Below are 27,594 nucleotides of genomic sequence, written 5' to 3'. Positions count from 1 at the left end.
GTTATATTCTTTTATTTTTTCTTTAATATTTAATACTTAATGAATTAAAATGACTTTAAATTAAATTATATTTTAGTTATTGAGTTATATTAAATCATTGAATTCATTTATTAAAGTCATTTTTAATTTTAAGTTGCAATATTAAGATATTTTACTCAACATAGAAATAAAATATTTAAGAGGAAATGATATGGTTTTCCAAAGTGCAAATTTTCCATGGTATGTTTGATTATAAGACAATATGAAAGAAAATATTTTAAATATTAAAGAAAATATTTTAAATATTGAAGAAAATCAAATATAACTAAAATTAATTAAAAACATATATATTTTTAAATTATTTATTTTTTAGATAAAAAATAAAAATAAGTGAAATAAGTTTGAAGTAATATATAAAAATAAATTTTTAACTTTTAACTTTTTTTCTTTACTTTTTCTTTTGATTTTTTTGCTTCACATTTTCGCTCATATAGTTTAATAAAAAAAATTCTTTATCATTTATGGATGCTATTGTAAATGTTTTATAAAACAAAATGAAAAATGAGAAATTCTTGCCATCATATTAACTTTATTTCAAATTCTAAGGATTGTTTATGATTAGTTGAGGGTGCAACTTAGATGCATTGGCTTGATCTAATCAAAACCCAAGCCAACTTTTGAATGGATTTGATCCAATGTTCTAATAATCTAAGTTTAACCCGAACCAAATTTAAATATTTTTTTATATTTATAATTTATATTATCCTATATGCTAATCTTTATTTTTTATTTTTAAAAAAGTTTATATATTATATACTTTTCAATATTCTAAAAAATATATAAATTTATTTTTATTTTTTGTTATTATCTTGAAATTGTTTATTCCAATTACATTAAATTTTAGTATGAACGTATAGAATTAGATCCACTATTCTACTTAACTCATACCCGTGAAAAGTGTGTTGGGATCAAATCTTATCGGGAAGGAACACGGATACTTTTGGGTATCATTCGTGTTATGGAGAACATTTAGATGACTAAGTGCAGGCTCTTTTTCTTTTACTTTTCCTTAAGCTTCTCTCTGGGTGTTCCTGTTCTCCAATTCCAAAATGATGCTCCACGGCTTTTCCTATTAACACTCTGTCTCGGTCCCCACCACTACCCAAAGTGCAGATTCCTCTCTTCACCGTTTTCAATCTAACAACCAAATCCTTTCCGGTTCTGTTGTTCTGGAGATTTCGAGTTTTGATTCCTCTTACTTCCTTCTTTTACCCACAAGGATACCATGGCTTTTGTTGGAGAGGCTGTACTCACTGCTTTCATTGAGACTTTGTTTGACAAGTTGGCCTCCTCTGAACTGCTCCAGTTCGCCGGTCAAGAGCAAGTCCTTGCTGATATCAAGAAGTGGAAGAGAACATTGCTGAAAATTCATGCAGTGCGGGTGAAGTGTGGCTCGACGACCTTAGAGTATTGGCTTACGATGTGGAGGACATCCTCGACGACTTCGCCACTGAAGCTTTGGGGCGCAAGTTGATGGCCGAAACTCAAGCTAGCACAAGTAAGGTACGGAGAGTACTCATCCCTTCTTCTTGTACTAGTTTGACTCCAAGTGCTGTTAAGTTCAATGTGAAGATCGATGAGGTCCAAGATAGAGGATATCACTTCCAGATTGCAAGACATTTCTGCACAGAAAAATGATCTCCATTTAGCAGAGGATATAGCTGCAGGGAGGTCTACCACAACAAGGGAAATACTACCCACCACATGTTTGGTAGATGAATCCCGTGTTTGTGGTAGGGAAACAGATAAAACAGCCATACTCGACTTGTTGCTCCATGATCATGAGCCAAGTGCTGATGCAGTCCGTGTAATTCCCATAATTGGCATGGGAGGCGTGGGCAAAACTACTCTTGCTCAGCTTGCCTATAATGATGACAAAGCGAAGAGTCATTTTGATCTAAGAGTTTGGGCTTGTCTCTGATGATTTTGATGTCTTGAGGGTAACCAAGACAATTCCTCAGTCTATTGCTTCTGGTATATCCGATGTCAACGATCTCAACCAGCTTCAAGTTTGAAAGAGCAACTCTGTGGAAAAAAGTTTCTTCTTGTTTTAGACGATGTTTGGAATCAGAATTGTGATAAATGAGATATTTTGTACACTCCAATGAGGATAAATGAGATATTTTGTACACTCCAATGAGGACTGGAGCACCAGGCAGCAGGGTTATTGTCACAACTCGTAATCAAGGGGTTGTATCAGCCATCGGAGCTAGCTCAGCCTATCCCCTCAAGGAGTTATCCAATGATGAGTGCTTGTCTTTTGTTTGCCCAGCGAGCATTAGTTACAAGAAACTTTGATACTCATCCACACCTGAGGGTTGTTGGTGAAGAAATAGTGAAAAAGTGCAAAGGGCTACCTTTGGCCGCAAAGGCCTTGGGGGGAATGTTGCGCAAACTAAATCATGATGCATGGGAGGATATACTGAAAAGCAAGATATGGGACTTACCAGAAGAGAATAACACTATTCTTCCAGCTCTTAAATTGAGTTATCATCGTCTCCCTTTTCATTTGAAGCGCTGCTTTGTTTATTGCTCTATATTTCCAAAGAATTACCATTTCAAGGTGGATGAATAAGTCTTGCTGTGGATGGGAGAGGGATTTTTACACCAAGTGAAAAGACAGAAGCAGATGGAGGAGATAGGCACCGAATTCTTTCATGAATTATTTGCAAGATCATTTTTTCAACAATCAAATCTTAATTCATCACGATTTGTGATGCATGAACTTATTCATGATCTTGCTCAATTTGTCACTAGAGATGTATGTTTCAATTTGGAGGACAAATTGGAAAACAATAAGCAACATACTATTTCTAAAAGATCTCGACATTCATCTTTCATTTGTCAAAGATATGTGGTTGCCAGAAAATTTGAAGCTTTTGGTAAGGTGAAGAATTTCCGAACATTAATAGCATTACCAATAAATATTTAGGGTTATATGGAGAAGGGCTATATATTTATGAAAGTGCTACATGGCCTTCTAATGGGAATGGGATGCTTACGGGTACTATCTTTGGTTGGCCTTTACATAAGTGAGCTATCGGATTCAATTGGTGAGTTAAAACATCTACGGTATCTTAATCTTTCCGATTGTTCAATAAAAAAGCTACATGATTCGATGGGTCATCTTTATAATTTACAAATTAACATTGATGTTACGTAATTGTTATCAACTCACTAGATTGCCTATAGGGATTGGAAAGCTAATAAACCCTTCGGCATCTTAATCTTATTGATATAAGTGAACTACAAGAAATGCCTTTCCAAGTAGGCAACCTCACAAATTTGCAAACATAGTCCAAATTTATTGTGAGCAAAAGTGGAGGGCTAGGAATCAGAGAATTGAAGAACCTTTTGAATCTCCAAGGAGTGCTTTCTATTTACGGGTTGCACGAGACAGTGAATGTTAAAGATGCAAGAGATGCTAATTTAAAAGATAAACGAAAAATTGTAGAGTTAATAATGGAGTGGTGTAATGAATTTTGGGATTCACAAAATGGTGTACATGAATTGTATGTCTTGGAGTCCTTACAACCTCATACAAAAATTTTCCAAGTTGGATAGGGGATCCCTCTTCAAAAATGGTGAGCCTAACCCTCCAAAATTGTAAAAAATGCTTGTTATTACCAACTCTAGGTGGACTACCTTTGCTTGAAGTTTTGCGGATTGGAGGCATGAGCGAAGTTTAAAGCATAGGTGCTGAATTTTATGGAGAGTGTACAAATCCTTTTGCATCTTTGAAGGAATTAAGGTCTGTGGATATGCCGGAATGGGAAAGTTGGTCTCATTCTAATTTCATTATGGGAGATGTAGGAGCCTTTCCTTGCTTTCAGAGGTTTGTAATAAGAAAATGTCCCAAACCGATTGGAGAATTACCAAAATGCCTGTAGTGCCTGGTGGAGCTTCATGTGTCAGAATGTCCAGAATTGGCGTGTCGACTTCCAGAACTTGCATCTCTCGGTGAATTAAATATAAAAGAATGTGATGAGGCAATGCTGAGAGGTGAGTTTGATCCCACCTCCCTCAGTACTCTAAATCTCGAAATGATTTTGAGATTGACTTGTGTGAGGATCGGATTTACGAGATCCTTGGTAGCCCTGTAAGAATTGGTGATAAAGGATTGTGGTTAGCTGAGATGTTTGTGGGAGGAGCAAGGGGTACATTGCAATCTTAAAATTTTGAGGACAGAAGACTACGCTAATCCAGAGAAGCTGATAAGCCAAGAAAAAAGGAGTTGGTTACTGATGTCACGAGATGAAGCCCACTTATTGTTAGCTTTATTGTTATTGATTTGTTATTTTTTTACCAGCTGTTATTACAGCCTGTCTCCATCTATTTTGAACACTATATATATATATATATATTAAATCTCTCTCTCTTGTCTCTCTAACAAAGAGAATAGAGTTTTCAGCTCCAGCTTTTCTATCTTGGTATCAGAGCTTTCATTCAAGGTTTGAATTTTTCTTCTTTTTTTCACTTTCTCTCTGTTTCTCTCAATCCAAACATGGCCTCTACTCCGACACAATCTTCTTCTTCCTCTAGTTCGATTGGATCTGGACAAAGCTCAACAATGGCGTCCATTCCTTCCTATCAGATGCTTAATCACACTCTGCCTGTGAAACTTGATCGGACGAATTACATCCTATGGAGATCTCAGATTGATAATGTCGTTTTTGCTAATGGCTTTGAGGATTTCATTGATGGAACCTCTATCTGTCCAGAGAAAGATCTGAGTCCAGGAGTGATCAATCCAGCTTTTGTTGCTTAGAGGAGACAAGATCGAACAATCCTCAGTTGGATCTACTCGTCGCTCACACCAGGTATCATGGCACAGATCATAGGCCATAATACTTCTCACTCTGCTTGGAATGCCTTGGAAAGTATTTTTTTCATCTTCTTTAAGAGTTAGGATAATGCAACTCAGACTCGAATTACAATCCACAAAGAAAGGATCAATGTCGATGATAGACTACATAATGAAGATCAAAGGAGCTGCTGATAATCTAGCTGCTATTGGAGAACCTGTCTTAGAACAAGATTAGGTTATGAATCTTCTTGGAGGTCTTGGATCCGACTATAATGCTGTTGTTACTGCTATCAACATTAGAGATGATAAGATCTCTCTTAAAGCTATACATAGTATGCTATTAGCCTTTGAGCATCATCTTGAGCAACAAAGCTCGATTGAACAAATGTCTGCCAATTATGCCTCTTCCTCTAATAACAGAGGTGGTGGAAGGAAGTTTAATGGAGGTCGTGGACAAGGCTACTCTCCAAATAACAATAATTACACCTACAGAGGTCGTGGACGTGGAGGTAGAAATGGACAAGGTGGAAGGCAAAATTCCAGTCCAAGTGAGAAACCTCAGTGTCAGTTATGTGGTAAGTTTGGCCACACTGCTCAGATCTGTTATCACGGGTTTGATATCTCTTTTCAAGGTGGTCAGACTACTATTTCTCATTCTTTGAATAATGGGAATCAAAACAATATACCTGCTATGGTTGCTTCTGCTTCTAATAGTCCTGCAGATGAGAGTTGGTATTTGGATTCTGGAGCAAGTCACCATCTGACTCAGAATTTGGGGAATCTCACCAGTACTTCACCATACACGGGAACATATAGAGTCACTATTGGGAATGGTAAGCATCTCTCCATTTCCAATATTGGCTCTAAACAACTTCATTCTCATACACATTCTTTTCAACTCAAGAAGGTGTTTCATGTTCCCTTTATCTCAGCTAATTTGTTTAGTGTGGCTAAGTTATGCTCAGATAATAATGCCTTGATTGAGTTTCATTCTAATGCTTTCTTTGTGAAGGATCGACATACGAAGATGGTTCTTGCTCAAGGCAAGCTTGAAAAATGAGCTTTACAAGTTTCCTATGTTCAGCAACGAGAAACCTTATAGTAGTATTAATAATGCTTCTGCTTTTCATTCCCAATTTTCTAGTACTGTTGAAAATAAAGCAGAGTTATGGCACAATAGACTAAGTCATGCTGGTTCTGACATTGTTTCAAAAGTCATGAATACTTGTAATGTTGCTTCTGGGAAATATAAATCTATTGTTTGTTCTGATTGTCAGTTAGCTAAAAGTCATAGACTACCCACTCAGCTCTCAAATTTTCGTGCATCTAAACCTTTAGAACTTGTTTATATTGATATTTGGGGACCTGCCTCAATTAAATCTACATCTGGAGCGAAATATTTCATTCTTTTTGTAGATGATTATTCCAGGTATATTTGGTTTTATTCATTACAAACAAAGGATCAGGCCCTTCCCATCTTTAAGCGATTCAAGCTTCAAATGGAGAATCAGTTTGACACCAAAATTAAGTGCTTACAGTTTGATAATGGTGGAGAATTTCGATCTTTTATGTCTTTTCTTCAAGCAGTTGGTATTGCCCATCGATTTTCCTGTCCATACAACTTAGCTCAAAATGGTAGAGTTGAGCGAAAGCACAGACACGTAGTTGAAACTGGGTTGGCTTTGTTATCTCATGCTTCCTTACCAATGAAGTACTGGCACTACGCTTTTCAAACATCAACTTTTCTTATCAATGGAATGCCAAGCAAAGTTCTCAAGTATGACTCTCCTTACTTCACTCTTTTTAGAAAGCATCTTGATTATAAATCTCTTCGTGTATTTGGCTGCCTCTGTTATCCTTTCATTCGACCATACAACACTCATAAATTACAGTACAGATCTGTCCAATGTCTTTTTCTTGGCTATAGTTTGAATCACAAGGGGTTTTTATGTCTTGATTATGCAACTGGAAGAGTCTATATTACTCCCCATGTGGTCTTTGATGAATCAACTTTCCCACTTGCTCAGTCCAAGTCTTCCAATTCGTCTAATGATACTTCAGTAGAAGGCTCTACCCCTGCCCTTATAACTCCTCATTCTTTTCCTACTCTATGTCTTCTCCTAGATTCAAAAATCAGTCATGCTTCCATAGATTCTCATTCTCTATCTACAAGTGAAAGTCCTATTCCTACAACCTCTTCTTCACCTCTGGACACATCTAGTTCTTCTCCTGTTACAGATTTGCCACCTAAATCTATTCCAGAACCTCAAGTCACTGCTCTTGCTCCACGAATGACAACAAGGTCCATGCGTGGTATAACCAAGAAAAGGACCATTCTTGATCTCTCTGCCATAAAGGTTTCAGAACCATCTACTCTCAAACAAGCCTTCAAAGATCCAAATTGGACTAAAGCTATGGAAATGGAGATTGATGCTCTTCATAGAAACCATACTTGGGATCTTGCTGAAAAACCACCCAATGTCAATGTGATTGGCTGTAAGTGGGTGTATAAACTGAAATATAAGCCAAATGGGAGTATAGAGAGGTATAAAGTTAGGCTTGTGGAAAAAGGATATAATCAGACTCATGGTCTAGACTATTTTGAGACTTTTAGTCCAGTAGTTAAGGCTGTCACTATTCGCATCATACTTACTGTTGCTCTCAGTTTTAAGTGGGAAATTTGACAACTTGATGTTCACAATGCCTTCCTCAATGGTGAGCTAGAAGAACAAGTCTATATGTCTCAGCCTCCTAGATACTTTGACACTCAATTCCCAAATAGAGTGTGTAGATTGAAGAAGGCTTTATATGGCTTAAAACAAGCCCCACGAGCTTGGTTTCAAAGACTCAGCTCTGCTCTTCTTCAGTGGGAATTCAGCATGTCTCGGACTGATAGTTCTATGTTTTTGCACTTTGGTAAGGCTACTACTTTGATAGTTCTTGTCTATGTTGATGATATACTCGTAACGGGCAGCTCCTCCACACAGATTTCGTCTCTCATAGCTAAACTTGATTCAGTTTTTGCCTTACGAGATTTGGGTCAACTCTCATTCTTTCTCGATATAGAGGTTTCTTACAATGAAGGATCTATGACTTTGAGCCAAACCAAATACATTTCAGATCTGCTTCATAGAACTGAAATGTTTGATACCAAACCGGCAAAAACACCTGGTGCTATTGGGAAGAACTTGTCTAAATTTGATGGAGATCCTATGGCAGATGTTACTCATTATCGAAGTGTAGTAGGGGCACTTCAGTATGTTACCTTGACAAGACTTGACATAGCCTTTGTTGTCAATAAGGCATGCCAATTTATGCAACAACCAACCACAACTCACTGGCTCTCAGTCAAATGAATACTTCGGTATCTAAGAGGAACAATGCAAGATGGGCTCTTGTTAAGTACTTTAAGTAACTTGACAATAGAGGGATTCATAGATGCAGATTGGGGTGCTCACCTTGATGATAGGCGCAGCTCAAGTGGATATCTAGTTTATCTAGGAGGTAACTTAGTCTCTTGGTCCTCTACCAAACAAAAAGTAGTGTCTCGCAGTAGTGCAGAGTCTGAGTATCATGGCTTTGTTTTCGCTACTGCTGAGATTGTTTGGATGCAAGCCTTACTGCAAGAGCTATGTGTGCCAATACCTGCCATACCTCTCCTTTGGTATGATAATATCAGTGCTTACCATATGGCAAAGAACCCTGTGTTTCATGCTAGAACTAAACACATAGAAATATACCTTCATTTTATACGAGATCAAGTCATGAGAGGAAAGATACAGCTGCACTTTGTTCCCACTGAAGAGCAGCCAACAGATTTATTGACTAAGCATCTCACAAGTTCAAGGTTCTTGTCCCTCAAATCTCAGCTTTGTATAGCTCCAAGACCCTTTCACTTGAGGGGGGATGATAAGCAAGAAAAGAGGAGTTGGTTATTGATGTCACGAGATGAAGCCCACTTGTTGTTAACTTTATTGTTATTGATTTGTTATTTTTTTACCAGCTGTTATTACAGCCTGACTACATCTATTTTGAACACTATATATATATTAAATCTCTCTCTCTTGTCTCTCTAACAAAGAGAGGAGAGTTTTCAACTTCAGCTTTTCTATCTGAAGCTACCCAATGGATTGCAAACTTTCACGTGTCTTGAAGAGTTGCAAATAACGAGATGCCCTAAACTTGAGTCATTTTCAGATTCGGGTTTGCCGCTAATGCTAAGAAAGCTTGTGGTGGATGAGTGTGAGAGTCTAAAATGGCTGCCTCGTAACTACAACTCATGTGCCCTTGAATCCCTAGAGATACTTATGTGTCCATCTCTCGTATGCTTTCCAAATTCTGAGCTTCCAACCACACTCAAGAATATATATATTCAAGGTTGTGAAAATCTAACGTCTCTACCAGAGGGAATGATGCACCACAATTCCACTTGTTGTCTTGAAAATTTGATCATTGATTATTGTCCCTCTCTCAAGTCCTTTCCAACAGGGGAGTTACCCTCCACCCTTAAAAACCTTGCCATTTCCGTTTGCTCCAACTTGGAGTCGATGTCAGAGAACATGTGCCCCAACAATTCAGCTCTTGACTCTTTATACCTTGTGCGTTATCCAAATCTGAGAACCCTACCAGAATGCCTGCACAATCTCAAGAATCTCAAAATAATTGACTGTGAAGGTCTGGAGTGCTTTCCAAAAGGAGGCTTGTCCGTCCCCAACCTCACACGCCTTTGTATCGCTCAATGTCGGAATCTGAAATCTGTGTCACATCAGATGACAAACCTCAAATCTCTTCAACTGCTGAGAATAAGTGGCTGTCCAAGAGTGGAGTCCTTTCCAGAAGAGGGTTTAGCCCCTAACCTGACATCACTTAAGATTGATGACTGTAAGAATCTGAAAACGGGCATATCTGAGTGGGGCCTCCACACCCTCACCTCTCTTTCGTCATTGACTATTAAGAATATGTTTCCTGATATGGTTTCCTTTCCAGATGAAGTGTTCTTCTTCCCATTTCTCTCACCTCCATTACAATCAATGCAATGGAATCCCTAGCCTCCTTGGCTCTCAGAAACCTCATCTATCTTCAAGTCCTAGAGATATCAAATTGCCCTAACATCTGCTCTTTAGCGTCGTTGCCTGCAACACTTGAAAGACTTCAAATCCAGAATTCTCCTATACTAAAAGCAAGGTGCTCAAAGGAGAAAGGAGAATATTAGCCCAACATTGCCCACATCCCCAACATTTGGATAGTTGGAGAATAGATATTGAGGCAGAAACTTGTAGGCGGAGGCATTACGTTTCATCCATTCTTACATTCAGTCAGGTGTGCTCATTTGCAACTCACCCCCAGTTGCTTTTATTTTAATGCAATTTTAATACCACTAACTTAACTGCTTGTGAATTAATTGCTGGACTGTTGTTGAATATCTAAATGCATCCAGGAGTTTTTGGAAATTTTTTGCTGAATGACTCCTTTGCATTATACATATATATATATATGTGTGTGTGTGTGTGTGTGTGTGTATGTATTGGCAATCTTTCATTTTTTTGCAGCATGATTTACTCTGACTTTACACATATAAGGTCCAAACCACAGCTTATGAATTGTTCTGCAGCGAAACAAATGCAGCTTCATGTCTTAATCTTTGATTATGAATTGTTCTGCAGCAAAACAAATGCAACTTCATGTCTCAATCTTTGATGAGATATCTTTTGTTAACTCCCAATTGCATTTACTCTTTTCAATTACACAATTACTTATTTAGATCCCTGAGACTGGGGGACGATATCTCAAAGTAATAGAAGTTCATTGTTCACATATACTTCATTGATTAGGTGACAAATAATTTGGAGGTCAATTTATATTAAGATTATTAATAGTTATCTCTTGGTTTCAGTTTGATCTTAAGAAGATTGGAGTAGGCAGGAGTGAAAACCTTCTGGTTGACTTTGGATTTGAACTATAGTATCTCAAGGAAGGTGCCTATACATAGGTTGATTTCCTGATTTCAGTCCTGAAGAAGGCTGCCAACAATGCTAAGGCTTATCACCAGTTCTAAAAGACAGGCGCTTAAAAACGAGAGAGGAATTCTGGCCCCACATTGCTCAAGTCCCCTGCATGGATGTAGATTCCGAATTTTGTTGATTAACTATCACAACTTGAGATTGAACTTCATTTATGTATGCTGAAGCATGGGATCAAAGACCATTCAACCCTGTCCCATCCTTAGTTTCAATCAGGTATGGACTTCTAATTATTAATGCAATTTTCCATAATCAAGAAGATGTAAGCAAAGACCACTTCTCCCTAGTGCCTCCTTATTTTGGATTAGGTATGCCCTCCCATTTTCATTGACCCAATATCAGTTTTAGTGTTAGCCAGTTATAAAAATTTCTTGTTTACAAGTGGTAACTAGAAGGAAAAAAATGGCATGCATGAAATCTAAGGTTTCTTAATCATAACCGGTTCCTATTCACATTTGGTTGTATGTTCTCAATCACAAAAGTAGATCATTGTTTTTTTGCATTTTCATTTTTATTTTTATTTTTATTTTTTGAAGTAAATATTACAGGTTGCTCTGACTTGTTAGCTGATATGCTTCATTTTAAAAAAATTCTTCTCTATTTAGGAAGAAGGAAAAAATGCAGGTGGAATCAAAAGCTTTTCAATAATAAGTTTGTGGTCTATTCAGATCAATGATATGGAAAGTATCCCCTGCTTTTAGATAGATGGGAATATATGCTTTGAAGTATAATAACTAGAAATAGAAATACATTTTGTGGGTACCAGAAAAGAAACAGAAGCAGAAAGCCATTCAACCCCCAATCCTTGCAGGTACAATATTACTACCATTTTCCTATCCTTTCCTTACTTTTATTATACTTAGGGATAGCTTTATTGTGTGTACAACGTCAACCTTGTTTTCTCCTGGGACCATCAAATTGGATCAAAGGCACCATGCCATTGAGTTACCAAATTCAGCCTCTTTCCTTTGTCATTTTTTTTTTTTTCTTTTAAATGATATTTTCAGCTTTCTAATTTTTAAAGCCATTGTCTTGGATTTGGTTCGGAAGTAGTAAAATTATAAAAAAAAAAAATTATTTCTTTTTCTGCATGCTATTATATTTAGTGGACTTAGATATGGATATCTAGATGTGAATTGCTATTCCAATATTAGAGTAGCTTAGTAGAGAAAAAATAAACTGAAAATTTGACAAATGAAACAATTTTCTTTTTAATGAAGACAGAAACCTTTTTGAATGATTGAAGTACATTCACATGGGTCCTGCTTTGACAAGGATGAGGCAGGTACATAGGGTGAAGAAAAAGATGAGAGATGTTCCATTCCCTAATTAAGAAATGAAAGTAAGCAATTAGTTATATCTACCCATTTAGCTCTCTTCCAACTTCATTGACCCAATATCAAAATGTAGAAAGGGAAAAAATTTGTGTAGATTAAATGAAGAAATTTATAAACATAATTGCAGCCTGTTCACATATTGGTATATTTGTTACTTCTCCTTTGGATGAAATTTTTTCTTTTTGTTCTTGTGTAAGCCGATCAACTTCATTTTTCATGCTAATTATTTCTATCACCAGTGCATTTTGTTCATCCTCCTGCTCTCATCCTTTGCTTCACTATATATATATATAAAGAGAAAGTTGTCATTCTGTAATTTTTTTGCAGCATGATTTACTTTTGACTCTACAGTCCAAACCACAGCTTATGATTGTTCTACAGCAAAACAAATATAGTTTCATGCCGCAATTTTTTATGGGTTATCTTTTGCTAGTTCTCAATTTCATGCACTCTTTTTAATTACACAATTACATATTTAGATCCGTGAGACTGGCGTGGTATCTCAAATTAACAGAACTTCATTATTCGGATATACTACATTGATAAGGTCACAGTTAACTAATTTGAAGGTCAATTTATGTTTAGGTTATTAATAATTTTATCTTGGTTTCAGTTTGATCTAAAGAAGATTGGGGTAGGTAGGAACAAAAACCTTCTGGTTAACTTTGGATTTGAAGTGCAGTATCTCAAGAAACATGTGAGAATCTGAAAATGCCCATATCTGAGTGGGGCCTCCACACCCTCACCTCTCTTTCCAAATTGATTATTGAGGATCTCTTTCCAGGTATGGTTTCCATCTTGGATGAAGAGTGTCTTCTTCCTACATCTCTCACTTCTCTTGAAATCAGGAGAATGGAATCCCTAGCCTCCCTATCTCTCCAAAACCTCATATCTCTCCGTTATTTTTATTTTTGTTATTTTTTTTTTACTTTTGTTCATTATTTATTTTTTTCTTTTCCATTTTTACATTCATTGTCAAGGTTGATCCTTGCATGTTTAGGTCCTGTAATTTCTGGAAGGGGGGTTTGGCCCCATGGTAGCTTCAGTTTGGGTTCAATTCTTGATGCACATGTGTCTGAGTAGCACTGGTCCACTAGGCCTTTACAGATGATGAAATCATGCTGCCAGTCCTCTAACTTGAAGTAAGCTTTTTTTCTGAAAGTTTCTTCAAGTGTTATCGATCTTAAGTTGTTCTGAGCTCTGGTCCTTTTTGCTAAAGGAAGGGTTGCATGTGACACCCAATGCTTGAAATCCAGATCAATTTTCCTGTACTAGGACAAAGTTGCTTAAAGGAGAAAGGAGGAAGTTTGGCTTAGGGTTGCCTACATCTCTGACATTCAACAACATGACTTCATTGGAAAATATGAATTTATATTGAATTGTGTTTTGCCCACTTTGGAAGTTGAGAGGGAGATCACTCCTCTTTCCTTCACCCAGTTATGCTTGACTAACCACGGATGTAGAACCGTCTTTTTTATTGGTCAATAATAGGGTTCACTTCTATAATTAACAGAAACTTCTTTTCTACATGTAGGAGAGGGATAAAATGAGAGGAATTTTGAGACTTATGGCTCTCTAAGAAGAACTCAACTCAATGGATGTCTGTGCTGTGCTTTTTTAGTTTTAGTGGCTTAAGAAAAATTAGCTGTCTCTGATTTTGGAACTTGATGTATATAATGTAAGAAGTTTGAAGCTTGTTTCTTGATCCTTAGACAATTGTAGCAAATGTTTCCATAGGATTTGTTTCTTTAGTTTGATGATTTAAACATTTTTATTTTCTCAAAAGTTGTAATACCTCAAGTCCTTTTTTTTTTTTCCTTTTCCTTTCTTCTTAAAAAGAAAATTGTGAGAACATTGTAATTTGCTTTTTACTATAGTGGATTATTTCTATGATTGCCCTATGGTTTTTCCCTTGTTATTAGAGGGTTTTTCATGTAAATCTTGGTGTACCTTTTATTTCATTATTTCCAAAGACATTCATTCATTGTGTCCTAAACTTTGTTGTCTTACAGGATAAGAGGCTGATGACGCAACTTAAATAAAACTGTAAACATGTCTAGGCGCAACTAGAGCTTCAACTCTAGCAATCAACCATATATTGTGTTTATTTTCTTGTAAATTGTTTCATGAGAGTTAAAAATGGTTCAAACATAATTGGAAGCTTTACCCAAAGTATAGTTATCCAGATATCCTTTTAGAGTAGTCTAAGTTACCTAGGTTAGTGAGAGAAAAATTAGAAAATCTAGAGCCTGCTTGATAATGCAAATGAGAAGTATTTTTTTATTAAAATAATATATAAAAAATGACATAAAATATTATAATATATAAGTCCCAAGCTTATTTCATCTTTTTGTATTTGGATATTCTTTGAGAAATGGTTCCCCTTTCAAATGATGAGTGTTTCTTTCCTACATCTCTCACCTCTCCTAGAATCTGGATTATAGAATCCTTAGCCTCCCTTGCTCTCCAAAATGTCACCTTTCTAAAACATTTGCATACCTATCCTTGTACTAAACATCATAGTTCTTTATGTTTTTTTCTTTTTTGGAAGTAAACCTTATAGGTTGCTCTGAGTTGTTAGTTGATATGCTTCATTTTTAAAAAATTCTTCTCTATGTTGGAAGAAGGAAAAAAAAAAATGCAGGTGAAATCAAAAGTTTCTCAATAGGGTCTATTCGAATTATGGTGTGTTCTTGACCTCAATGTTAGATGTTATTTTCGAAAAAAGAAAAAATTATTTCTAAGTAAGCCTGATAGGTTCCCATGTTTTTTAAGTTGATATGCTTAATATTAAGTCCAAGTATAACCAGTGCAATCCTCATATTCCATAAAAACATATAATCTATCAAGATTGAAGAGCCTTGTTTGGTCTATCATCATTTACAGTATCTTGGACCCTCACTTCACATATGCCATGGCTTTTGAATTCTTATGCAGCAAAGTTATGCAGTTTCGTTCTCACTCTGGTATCAATCTTTTCTTTTTTCTTCTTCTTAGGTTTCATTGTAGCAAGTACAGTTTTTAAGTATGCAATCACTTTACAAAGTCTTAAATACGGTTTTTTATTCAAGAATTTATAATTCTTTTAAGCTGGCCTAGCATTTCTTATATTTTCACTATATGCATATGCTACATGGAGAAAATTGAAGTCATTACAAAGTTTTATACATATATTAAGATCTACTAATGACAAGGTTGTAATATTATAGGCGAAGAGCATTTTCTTATATTTTCATTGTAATGTGTTTAGAGTGTGGCCATCAACCTAAAGTAATATGTTGTTCACTTTTACAAATTTCAAATTAAGTTGTAAATATTGTTAACTCATAAATGGTTGTTATTTGCAACCTAATACAACCTTGCATCATGGACTCCAAGAATATCAAGCCCTTGCCAATTTATGGCATGGGATAGACTCACATTCCTTCAAACTTCCGCCATTGTTAGCATAATACACATGTATGCTTCCGATAATTATAAACTATTTTTTTTATCATCACATTACTAAATTGGAATTTTTTATCATCATCTTCCTTCTCATTTGAAGCACTGCTTTGCTTATTGCTCTATATTTCCAAAGGATTACGAATTCAAGGTGGATAAACTAGTCTTGTTGTGGATGGGAGAGGGATTCTTGCCCCATGCAAAAAGACAGAAGCAGATGGAGGAGATAGGCTCCGAATACTTTTATGAATTATTAGCAAGGTCATTTTTTCTACAGTCAAATCGTAATTCATCCCAATTTGTGATGCATGACCTTGTCCAGGATCTTGCTCAATTCGTTGCTGGAGATGTATGTTTCAATTTGGAGGACAAATTGGAAAACAATGAGCAACATACTATTTCTGAAAGAGCTCGACATTCATCTTTTGTTCGTGAAAGCTATGCGGTTGCTGGAAAATTTGAAGCAAGGCGAAGAATCTCCGAACATTAGTAGCATTACCAATAAATATTCAATTTTCTTGGGAGAGGAGCTATATAGCTATGAAAGTGTTACATGGCCTTCTAATGGGAATGAGATGCTTACGAGTACTATCTTTGGCGGGCTATTATATAAGTGAGCTGCCGGATTCATTTGGTGAGAATAAACACCTACGATATCTTAATTTTTCTAATTGTTCAATAAAAAGGCTGCCAGATTCGATGGGTTGTCTTTATAATTTGCAAACATTGATATTATGTGATTGTGGTGAACTTACTCGATTGCCTATGGGGATTGGAATGCTAATAAACCTTCGACATTTTGTTATCACCGGTGCAAGTAAACTAAAAGAAATACCTTTCCAAATAGGCAACCTTACAAATTTGCAAATATTGCCAAGGTTTATTGTGAGCAAAACCGGAGGGTCAGGAATAGGAGAATTGAAGAATTGTTCCAATCTCCAAGGAGTGCTTTCTATTTTTGGGTTGCATGAGATAATGAGTGTTAAAGATGCAAGAGATGCAAATTTAAAAGATAAACAAAAAATTGAAGAGCTAATAATGAATTGGACTAATGATTGTTGGGATTCACGAAATGATGTGGATGAATTGCATGTCTTGGAGTCCTTACAACCTCATAAAAATTTGGAAAAGCTCACAATTGCATTCTATGGTGGATCAAAATTTCCAAGTTGGATTGGGGATGTCTCCTCAAAAATGGTGGAACTAACTCTCAAAATTTGCAAAAAATGCATGTCAGTACCATCTCTAGGTGGACTATCGTTGCTTGAAGTTTTGTGTATTCAAGGTATGGGCAAGGTTAAAAGCATTGGGGCTGAGTTTTATGGAGAGTGTATGAATCCTTTTGCATCTTTGAAGGAATTGAGGTTTGAGGATATGCCAAAATGGGAAAGTTGGTCTCATTCTAATTCGATTAAGGAAGATGTAGGAGCATTTCCTTGCCTTAAAAGGTTTGTAATAAAAAAATGTCCAAAGCTGATTGGGGAATTACCGAAATGTCTGCGGTCCCTGGTGAAGCTTGACGTGTCAGAATGTCCAGAATTGGTGTGTGGACTTCCGAAACTTGCATCTCTCCATGAATTAAATTTACAAGAATGTGATGAGGCGATGTTGAGAGGTGATGAGGTTGATCTTAGGTCCCTCGCTACTCTAGAGCTCAAAAAGATATCAAGATTGAATTGTCTAAGGATTGGATTAACAGGATCCTTGGTAGCCTTGGAAAGATTGGTGATAGGGGATTGTGGTGGCCTGACATGTTTGTGGGAGGAGCAAGGGCTGGCTTGCAATCTTAAAAGTTTGGTGGTACAACAGTGTGCTAAACTGGAGAAGCTACCAAATGAATTGCAAAGTCTCATGTCTCTGGAGAATCTGGAAATAATTGGATGCCCCAAACTGGAGTCATTTCCAGAAATGAGTTTGCCTCCAAAGCTAAGATTCCTTGAGGTGTACAATTGTGAAGGTCTAAAATGGCTACCTCATAACTACAACTCATGTGCCCTTGAACACTTGAGGATAGAAAAGTGTCCATCTCTCATTTGCTTTCCACATGATAAGCTTCCCACCACGCTCAAGGAATTATTTATTGGCCATTGTGAAAAGGTAGAGTCTCTACCAGAGGGAATGATTCACCGAAATTCCACCCTCAGCACCAACACTTGTCTTGAAAAGTTGACCATTCCAGTAGGGGAGTTACCTTCTACCCTCAAGCACCTTGAGATTTGGGGATGTAGAAACTTGAAGTCAATGTCAGAGAAAATGTGGCCCAGCAATACAGATCTTGAATATTTAGAGCTTCAGGGTTGTCCAAATCTAAGAACCCTACCAAAATGCCTTAATAGCCTCAAGGTGCTCTATATAGTTGATTGCGAAGGCCTGGAGTGCTTTCCAGCAAGAGGCTTGACCACCCCCAACCTCACACGACTTGAAATTGGGAGATGTGAGAATCTGAAATCCCTGCCACAGCAAATGAGAAACCTCAAATCTCTTCAACAGTTGAAAATATATCAATGTCCAAGGGTGGAGTCCTTTCCAGAAGAGGGTTTGGCCCCCAACCTGACATCACTTGAGATTGGTGACTGTAAGAATCTGAAAACGCCCATATCTGAGTGGGGCCTCCACGCCCTCACCTCTCTTTCGCGGTTGACCATTTGGAACATGTATCTTCCTATGGTTTCCTTTTCGAATGAAGAATGCCTTCTTCCTACATCTCTCACTAATCTTGATATCAGTAGAATGAGATCCCTAGCCTCCCTGGCGCTCCAAAACCTCATCTCTCTTCAGTCCCTACATATCTCATACTGTCGTAAACTCTGCTCTTTAGGGCTGCTGCCTGCGACACTTGGAAGACTTGAAATCAGGAATTGTCCTATACTAAAAGAAAGGTTCTTAAAGGACAAAGGAGAATATTGGTCCAACATCGCCCACATCCCCTGCATTAAATTGGATGGGGAATATATCCATTAATTGAAGTGTAATACTTGGAGATTGAAATGCACTAATTTTGTGGGTTGAGGAAAAGAAACAGAAGCAGAAAGCCATTCAACCCCCCCTTCCTCACAGGTACAAAATCACTACCATTTTCCTATCCTTCCCTTACTTTACTTATATTTAGGGATGGCTTGATTGTGTGTACAACATCAATCTCTTTTTCTCTGGGGACCATCAATTTGGCTCAAAGGCCATTGAGTTGCCAAATACACCTTCTTTCCTTTGTCTTCTTTCTTTTAAATGACATTTTTTACTTTCCAATTTTTAAATCCATCGTCTTGGATTTGCTCCCCAAGTAGTAAATTTATATATAAAGAAACAGTTGATATTCTATCATTTCTTGCAACATGATTTAATGTGACTCTACATTTATACAGCCCAAACCACAGCTTATGAATTGTCCTGCAGCAAAACAAATGCAGTTTCATGGCCCAATCTTTGATGGGATATGTTTTGCTAGTTCCCAATTTCATTTACTCTTTTCATTTACACAACTACTTTTACAAGTTTCTACCTTTGATATTATTGAAATATAGGTTTGCAGTTTTGATAATATTGAGTATTTTTTTTACTTCTGAAATTCTCCAGCCTGTCTCATCTGAGGAGGCCTCAATTGGATCTTTGTCTTAGCATTGCCTACATCTTCGATATTAAGCATCATGACCTTATGAGAAACAATGCTTCTTGTTTGGCCTTTACAGATCATGAATTTATGCTTCTTGTTCCTCGGTTTTTACTGAAAGTTTCTGCAAGTTACAAAAAATGCTTGAAATCTAAGACACAGGTGCTTAAAGCAGTAGTAGAAAGTTTGGCCTATTCATATTGTGGTATGTTATTGACCTCAATCATAGTTGATGGTTTCCCTTTTTGATTATGGAGTACTAAACTTGATAGGTTTTTTCTACTGTGTAGGCTGTAATTTCCACCGTCAACACAATTGCTTTCTAATTATAACTTCATTGAAGTCATGAAGTAGGGTTTATTGGTGGTTGAAGCTTCATGGCCATATTTAAAATGGATGGGCTTCAACATGTGCCATATGATGACTTCTTTCCCAGTTGATGGCTCTCCAAACAGAGTCCAACTCAGATGATGACTTCTCTCCCAGTTGATCCCTCAAGGAAAATCAAAGAAAGAAATTTGAAGCTTATTTTTTCTGGACAATTGCAGCCCATGTTTTTGCAAGATTTTCTTTCTCCTATTTGGAAGTTTGAACATTTGTATTTTCTCAAAATTTATCGTATCCCAAGTTTTTGCTTGTTCTCTATTTATATTAAAGAGACACCTTCAATAATTTCATAAAATTAAATTTATATTGAAAGGTTTTCCTTTAAGAGACATTTTTAATATAAATTTAATTTTTTTAATGTGTATGATTAATAAAAAAATTATGGAAAAATGTCTTTTGAATAAATACTTCTACCATAAATTTAATTTTATGGAATTATGGAATGTGTATCTTGAAGAGACACCTTTACTATAAATTTAATTTTTTTTTAAAAAGACACATTTAGTATAAATTTAATTTTTTTTTTTTTAACATGTATTATTGATATGAAAAATATGGGAGACGTTTCTTTAATAAACACCTTTCAAAGTGATAAAAAATGCTGTAAATTTATCAATAGTTTTGTGATTACCATATTTTAAGAATTTTTTTTTTAAAAGTATCATTTTTTAGGAATTATTTTTTAAAATATTCGTATAAGTTAAAAAGGGCTGAGAGAAGGATGTGTGTAGAGAATACGATAGGGAGAGTATCTCGTTGATTAAAGGTAATAATTAGTATCAAATATAGTACCCTCTAAATAAAAAATATTAATTATTTTTAAATAGTTGCTTGAAATTTTTTGGAGAGGGTTTATAGCCCCAAACCTGACATCACTTAAGATTGATGACTGTAAGAATCTGAAAACGGGCATATCTGAGTGGGGCCTCCTCCACACCCTCACCTCTCTTTGGTCATTGATGCCTGCAACACTCGAAAGACTTCAAATCCAGAATTCTCCTATACTAAAAGAAAGGTGCTCAAAGGAGAAAGAAGAATATTGGCCCAACATCGCCCACATCCCCAGCATTCGGATAGTTAGAGAATAGATATTGAGGCTGAAACTTGTAGGTGGAGGCATTATGTTTGCTTTTATTTTAATGCAATTTTAATACCACTGACTTAACTGCTTGTGAATTAATTACTGGACTGTTGTTGAATATCTAAACGCATCCAGGAGGTGGCTTCTTAGGTTAGTGGCTTCATTGTTTCTTGGAAATCTTTTGTTGAGCGACTCCTTTGCATTATATATATATGCAGTTGGGGCATTCTTTCATTTTTTGCAGCATGATTTACTCTGATTTTACATATATAAGGCCCAACCACAGCTTATGAATTGTTCTGCAGCGAAACAAATGCAGCTTCATGTCTTAATCTTTGATTATGAATTGTTCTGCAGAAAAACAAATGCAACTTCATGTCTCAATCTTTGATGAGATATCTTTCGTTAGTTCCCAATTGCATTTACTCTTTTCGATTACACAATTACTTATTTAGATCCCTGAGACTGGCACGATATATCAAAGTATTAGATGTTCATTGTTTACATATACTTCATTGATAAGGTGACAATTAATTTAGAGGTCAATTTATATTAAGATTATTAATAGTTATCTCTTGGTTTCAGTTTGATCTTAAGAAGATTGGAGTAGGCAGGAGTGAAAACCTTCTGGTTGACTTTGGATTTGAACTATAGTATCTCAAGGAAGGTGCCTATACATAGGTTGATTTCCTGATTTCAGTCCTTAGAAGGCTGCCAACGATGCTAAGGCTTATCACAGGTTCTAAAAGACAGGCGCTTAAAGGAGAGAGGAATTCTGGCCCCACATTGCTCAAGTCCCCTGCATGGATGTAGATTCCGAATTTTGTTGATTAACTATCACAACTTGAGATTGAACTTCATATATGTATGCTGAAGCATGGGATCAAAGACCATTCAACCCTGTCCCATCCTTAGTTTCCATCAGGTGTGGACTTCTAATTATTAATGCGATTTTCTAAGAATTCTATTTTCCATAATCAAGAAGATGTAAGCAAAGACCACTTCTCCATAGTCCCTCCTTATTTTGGATTAGGTATGCCCTCCCATTTTCTTTGACCCAATATCAGTTTTAATGTTAGCCAGTTACAAAAATTTCTTGTTTACAAGTGGGAACTAGAAGGAAAAAAAATGGCATGCATGAAATCTAAGGTTTCTTAAACATAACCAGTTCCTATTCACATTTGGTTGTATGTTCTCAATTGCAAAGGTAGATCATTGTTTTGTTGCATTTTTATTTTTATTTTTATTTTTTGAAGTAAATATTACAGGTTGCTCTGACTTGTTAGCTGATATGCTTCATTTTAAAAAAATTATTCTCTATGTAGGAAGAAGGAAAAAATGCAGGTGGAATCAAATGCATTTCAATAATAAGTTTGTGGTCTATTCAGATCAATGATGATTCAGATCATTGATGCGAAAAGTATCCCCTGCTTTCAGATAGATGGGGAATATATGCATTGAAGTATAATAACTAGAAATAGAAATGCATTTTGTGGGTACTAGAAAAGAAACAGAAGCAGAAAGCCATTCAACCCCGAATCCTTGCAGGTACACTATTACTACCATTTTCCTATCCTTTCCTTACTTTTATTATACTTAGGGATAGCTTTATTGTGTGTACAACATCAACCTCATTTTCTCCGGGGACAATCAATTTGGATCAAAGGCACCATGCCATTGAGTTACCAAATTCATCCTCTTTCCTATGTCTTTTTTTTTTTCTTTCTTTTAAATGATATTTTTAACTTTTTAATTTTTAACACCATTGTCTTGGATTTGGTTTGGAATTAGTAAAATTATATAAAAAAAAATTATTTCTTTTTATGCATGCTATTATATTTAGTGGACTTAGATATGGATATCTAGATGTGAATTGCTATTCCAATATTTGAGTAGCTTAGTAGAGAAAAAATAAACTGAAACTTTGACAAATGAAACAATTTTCTTTTTAATGAAGACAGAAACCTTTTTGAATGATTGAAGTACATTCACATGGGTCCTGCTTTGACAGGGATGAGGCAGGTACATAGGGTGAAGAAAAAATGAGAGATGTTCCATTCCCTAATTAAGAACTGAAAGTAAGCAATTAGTTATATCTACCAATTTAGCTCTCTTCCAACTTCATTGACCCAATATCAAAATGTAGAAAGGGAAAAAATTTGTGTAGATTAAAATGAAGAAATTAATAAACATAATTGCAGCCTGTTCACATACTGGTATATTTGTTACTTCTCCTTTGGATGAAATATTTTCTTTTTGTTCTTGTGTAAGCTGATCAACTTCATTTTTCATGCTAAGTATTTCTATCACCAGTGCATTTTGTTCATCCTCCTGCTCTCATCATTTGCTTCACACTATATATATATATATATATATATATATAAAGAGAAAGTTGGCATCCTGTAATTTTTTTGCAGCATGATTTACTCTGACTCTACAGTCCCAACCACAGCTTATGACTGTTCTGAAGCAAAACAAATATAGTTTCGTGCCACAATTTTTTATGGGTTATCTTTTGTTAGTTCTCAATTTTATTCACTCTTTTTAATTACATAATTACTTATTTAGATTTGTGAGACTGGCATGGTATCTCAAATTAACAGAACTCCATTATTCGGATATACTACATTGATAAGGTCACAGTTAACTAATTTGAAGGTCAATTTATGTTCAGGTTATTAATAATTTTATCTTAGTTTCAGTTTGATCTAAAGAAGATTGGGGTAGGTAGGAACAAAAACCTTCTGGTTAACTTTGGATTTGAAGTGTAGTATCTCAAGAAACATGTGAGACTCTAAAAACGCCCATATCTGAGTGGGGCCTCCACACCCTCACCTCTCTTTCCAAATTGATTATTGAGGATGTCTTTCCAGGTGTGGTTTCCTTCTTGGATGAAGAGTGTCTTCTTCCTACATCTCTCACTTCTCTTGAAATCAGGAGAAAGGAATCCCTAGCCTCCTTGTCTCTCCAAAACCTCATCTCTCTCCATTATTTTTATTTTTGTTATTTCTTTTTTTACGTTTGTTCATTATTTTTTCTTTTCTTTTCCATTTTTACATTCGCTGTCAAGGTTGATCCTTGCATGTTTAGGTCCTATAATTTCTGGAAGGGGGGTTTGGCCCCATGGTAGCTTCAGTTTGGGTTCAATTTTAAGAAGCTTGATGCACATGTTTCTGAGTAGCACTGGTCCACTAGGCCTTTACAGATGATGAAATCATGCTGCCTGTCCTCTAACTTGAAGTAAGCTTTTTTTCTGAAAGTTTCTACAAGTGTTATTGATCTTAAGTTGTCGTGAGCTTTGGTCCTTTTTGCTAAAGGAAGGATTACATGTGACACCCAATGCTTGAAATCCAGATCAATTTTCCTATCCTAGGACAAAGTTGCTTAAAGGAGAAAGGAGGAAGTTTGGCTCAGGTTTGCCTACATCTCTAACATTCAACAACATGACTTCATTGGAAAATATGAATTTATATTGGATTGTGTTTTGCCCACTCTGGATGTTGAGAGGGAGATCACTCCTCTTTCCTTCACCCAAGTATGCTTGACTAACCACAGATGTAGAACCGTCTTTTTTATTGGTCCAAATATAGGGTTCACTTCTATAATTAACAGAAACTTCATTTCTACATGTAGGAGGGGGAAAAAACAATGCAGATGCAAATTTAATTCCTAACATAAGTATGGTGGTATGTTATTGGGCTCAATCATAATTGATGGTTTTCCTTTTTGATTATTGAGTAAACTTGATAGGTTCTGTGTAAGTTATAATTTTCATGCCATTGTATTTCTACCCCCAACACAACTATTTCTTAATAATAATTTCAATGAGCACTTTTTAAAGTTTTTGTCCTTGTTATATGGATGCATGAGGTACTTGATTCATATTAGTATCAAGATAGACCCATTATAGTTCATTGTTTGTGTATATAACTGTGTTGATATAGGGCATTTCACATTGGGGGCAATAGCATCCCTCTTACCACTCTACTTGGGCTTTATTACATTTGTGATACTTGGGTTAGGTAAATTCTATTTTGCTGGCCTAACTCTCTTTTCCTTTATCCTTTTTTATTTTAATACTTCCTGAATGTAAGCTGGTAGGTGGTGGAAGAATGATGGACGCATTTAAAATGGATGGGCTTGAGAATGTGCCATACAATGATTTCTCTGCTAGTTGATGGCATAAAAATGAGAGGAATTTTGAGACTTATGGCTCTCTAAGAAGAACTCAACTCAATGGATGTTTGTGTGCTTTTTCAGTTTTAGTGGCTCAAGCAAAATCAGCTGTCTCTGATTTTGGAACTTGATGTATATAATGTAAGAAGTTTGAAGCTCGTTTCTCCATCCTTGGACAATTGCAGCAAATGTTTCTGTAGGATTTGTTTCTCTAGTTTGATGATTTGAACATTTTTATTTTCTCAAAAGTTATAATACCTCAAGTCCTTGTTTTTTCTTTTTTCCTTTCTTCTTAAAATGAAAATTGTGAGAACATTGTAATTTCCTTTTTACTATAGTGGATTATTTCTACAATTGTGTCGTGGTTTTTCCCTTGTTATTAGAGGGTTTTCCACGATATCTCGGTGTACTTTTTATTTCATTATCACACCTTAGTGATACATTTTTCCGGTGGTGTCATACTTAATGACCCATCCTGGGACCATGCAGGATTTGTCATCAGGTTGGCTCCTAAGGATGGTAACTGAGAGTCAGAAGGCATATGGAGAGCAGTTCTATTCTAGTCTAGCATTTAGGGGGAAGGGGGGCAAAGATGGAGCATAAGTTCCTTAACCAGTTATTTTGTTGGGAAAACATGACAAAGAGGGTCTTTGCTGTGGCTTTCCTTTATGAAATGTATTGCATGTGCAGTGTATTTTCTTCCTTTAGCAGTTATCTTTTCTTTGTTTTTTCTGGGATCCACATACACATGAGATCTACTTTCTTTGGGGTAGCCTACTTTTGTTTTGATGCTTTCAAAAAGAAGATAAATACATGAAATAGATAGGTTATTACTCATCTAAGAAAGCAGTATGATTATGATTGCACAATTTACATTGGATGCATAGCCCCTATTTGTGAAGGTTTAAGCTTATTTTTAAATTATGATCATAATATCATCGAACACTCATTAAAAGTTCACGATACTTGTGAACAATTGTTGATCACAGTAGCAAGATGACTCCATTACAGTTACATGGTTCTTTCTTTTGTTATGGATCTACTTGATTTTCACATTGGCATTCATTTCTAAAAACTTTTAATTTTCAGAGGATTCATGTCTAGATGGGTTCTGCAGGGGATCAAGTTCTACAACAATGTGAGTCATGCCCCTCCCCTCCAAGAAGCTCACTTGGGCATATCATATTCTTGAGTTCACACGTTAAGAAAGGTAGGGAAAAGTATTGCCCCTACCTAAAATCATCTCAAAACTATATAACTCTCACTCTTCTGTGCTAACACTTACTTTTTGTTGTTTTGGTATTGAATTGACTTTAAGTCAACATGGTTGGTTCTCAAAGCCTGTTGGATACTTATAAGTTGACGGGATTGGAGAATAGGCCTTATGATAACTCCTTTGTACTCTTCCATAGAAGACAAAGAATCTCAAGTCTCATATTGATTTGCTCATCTGTTGTTGTTGCCCATTGACCTAGACTTGGGGATGCATGAAAAGGGAATATGTTTCTTGGAGGCCTCTTGACATATTTCATGGTAACTCAAGACATGATTGTGAAATTACCAAATATGATCACCAAACAAGCCACCATTTTAGTAAAAATGTAGAGAAAATACAAGAAACTCTTGGGATCTTGTTAGAGACTTCAACTTGGCATCCAAACTTTAGATTTTTGAAGCTTTGCCCCTTTTTTGATTGGTATTTTTGAGGGGGAAAGAAAATAAAGAGCCGTGAACTTTGAACCCCATCAATAATTTGTAAACAATAATGATTTAGCTAGTTGGGTCTCATTTTCTTGCTTTAGTGACCAATTGAATCATAGTCTTTATTTGTTTTTAAGTATTTACTTTATACGTAGCGTCAACTACAAGGTCAGATATGGATCGTTGAAGTTTCCTTTTATGAGTGCTTTAGGAATTGGTCATAGGGATGGCAACGGGGCAGGTAGCCCCCATCCCAACCCCGCCCCATTAAAAAAATTAAATAAGACGAGGCGAGTGTGAGAAATTCTCATACTCGCCCCCCCTATCCTGTTTTCACTTTTTTTTAGTTACATTAAAATATATTTTATAAATAATTAAAATATTATCCTTTTTATAACTTATTATTATTATTAAAAATAAGAAAATAAAAATAAATTAAATTAAAATTTTAAAACTAAATTTTATATATAATCAAAACGGAATGTGATAAGACAAGACAATACCCGAACCCATTGAAACCTTTCCTGGATTTAAAAAAAAAAAATTCAAATATGTCCTAAACTTGTTTATTTAAATTTCAAATTCGTCCCATTAGATGCGGGCTGAGGTGGATATCCATAAAAACCTACCCCATTACCATTCTTAATTAGCCATTTACTTTCCAATGTTTACTCAAACTTAAAAAATCCCTCTTTTTTATTTTCTATTCTACCCTCCCATACATGCTTCAATGTCATTAGCATAGATCATGAGAATTATTAATGTCACAAAAAATGGTAAATACTAAATTGACTCTCCTTGTTTTCCATTTTTCACTTTTTCAAAAATTAATAAAAAGAAAGTAATTACCATAACTATTAAACTAATCACCCCTTGCAGAATACAAATTAGAAACAAAAAAGGAGGGTTAAAAAAAGAAAAGATATAAATAGGCCTATCCTCATAAATTATAGTAAAAAAACCACTTTTATTTGGATTTATTTCCTCTTTTCTAA

The 27,594-nt window shown here is 35.8% G+C and overlaps 1 protein-coding gene, 1 long non-coding RNA gene and 1 pseudogene across 7 annotated transcripts; all 3 read left to right on the top strand.

Annotated features, from left to right (window-relative positions):
• Positions 1-1,061: 1,061 nt before the first annotated feature.
• Positions 1,062-2,850, top strand: LOC132254957 (putative disease resistance RPP13-like protein 1; annotated as a pseudogene).
• A 6,091-nt stretch (positions 2,851-8,941) lies between these two features.
• Positions 8,942-14,102, top strand: LOC104877429 (uncharacterized). Of its 6 annotated transcripts, none has more exons than XR_787320.3 (4): positions 8,942-10,165; positions 10,740-11,082; positions 11,472-13,345; positions 13,423-14,102. It is a non-coding gene; the product is annotated as an uncharacterized LOC104877429 (long non-coding RNA). The 6 variants fall into 6 exon arrangements; XR_002031372.2 differs by having other exon boundaries at positions 10,740-11,677; positions 12,817-13,345; XR_002031375.2 differs by having other exon boundaries at positions 10,740-12,987; positions 13,204-13,345.
• A 2,832-nt stretch (positions 14,103-16,934) lies between these two features.
• On the top strand, positions 16,935-25,252 carry LOC104881279 (putative disease resistance protein At3g14460). Its single transcript, XM_059741994.1, has 4 exons — positions 16,935-18,704; positions 21,308-21,647; positions 22,048-22,270; positions 23,425-25,252. The coding sequence occupies exon 1, from the start codon at positions 16,935-16,937 to the stop codon at positions 18,606-18,608; it is 1,674 nt and encodes a 557-aa protein (XP_059597977.1). The 3' UTR covers positions 18,609-18,704; positions 21,308-21,647; positions 22,048-22,270; positions 23,425-25,252.
• The last annotated feature ends 2,342 nt before the right edge of the window (positions 25,253-27,594 follow it).

Source organism: Vitis vinifera, chromosome 13, assembly GCF_030704535.1.
Source record: "Vitis vinifera cultivar Pinot Noir 40024 chromosome 13, ASM3070453v1".
In the NCBI taxonomy this organism is placed as follows: Eukaryota; Viridiplantae; Streptophyta; class Magnoliopsida; order Vitales; family Vitaceae; genus Vitis; species Vitis vinifera.
This window is presented reverse-complemented; position numbering and strand designations above follow the sequence as displayed.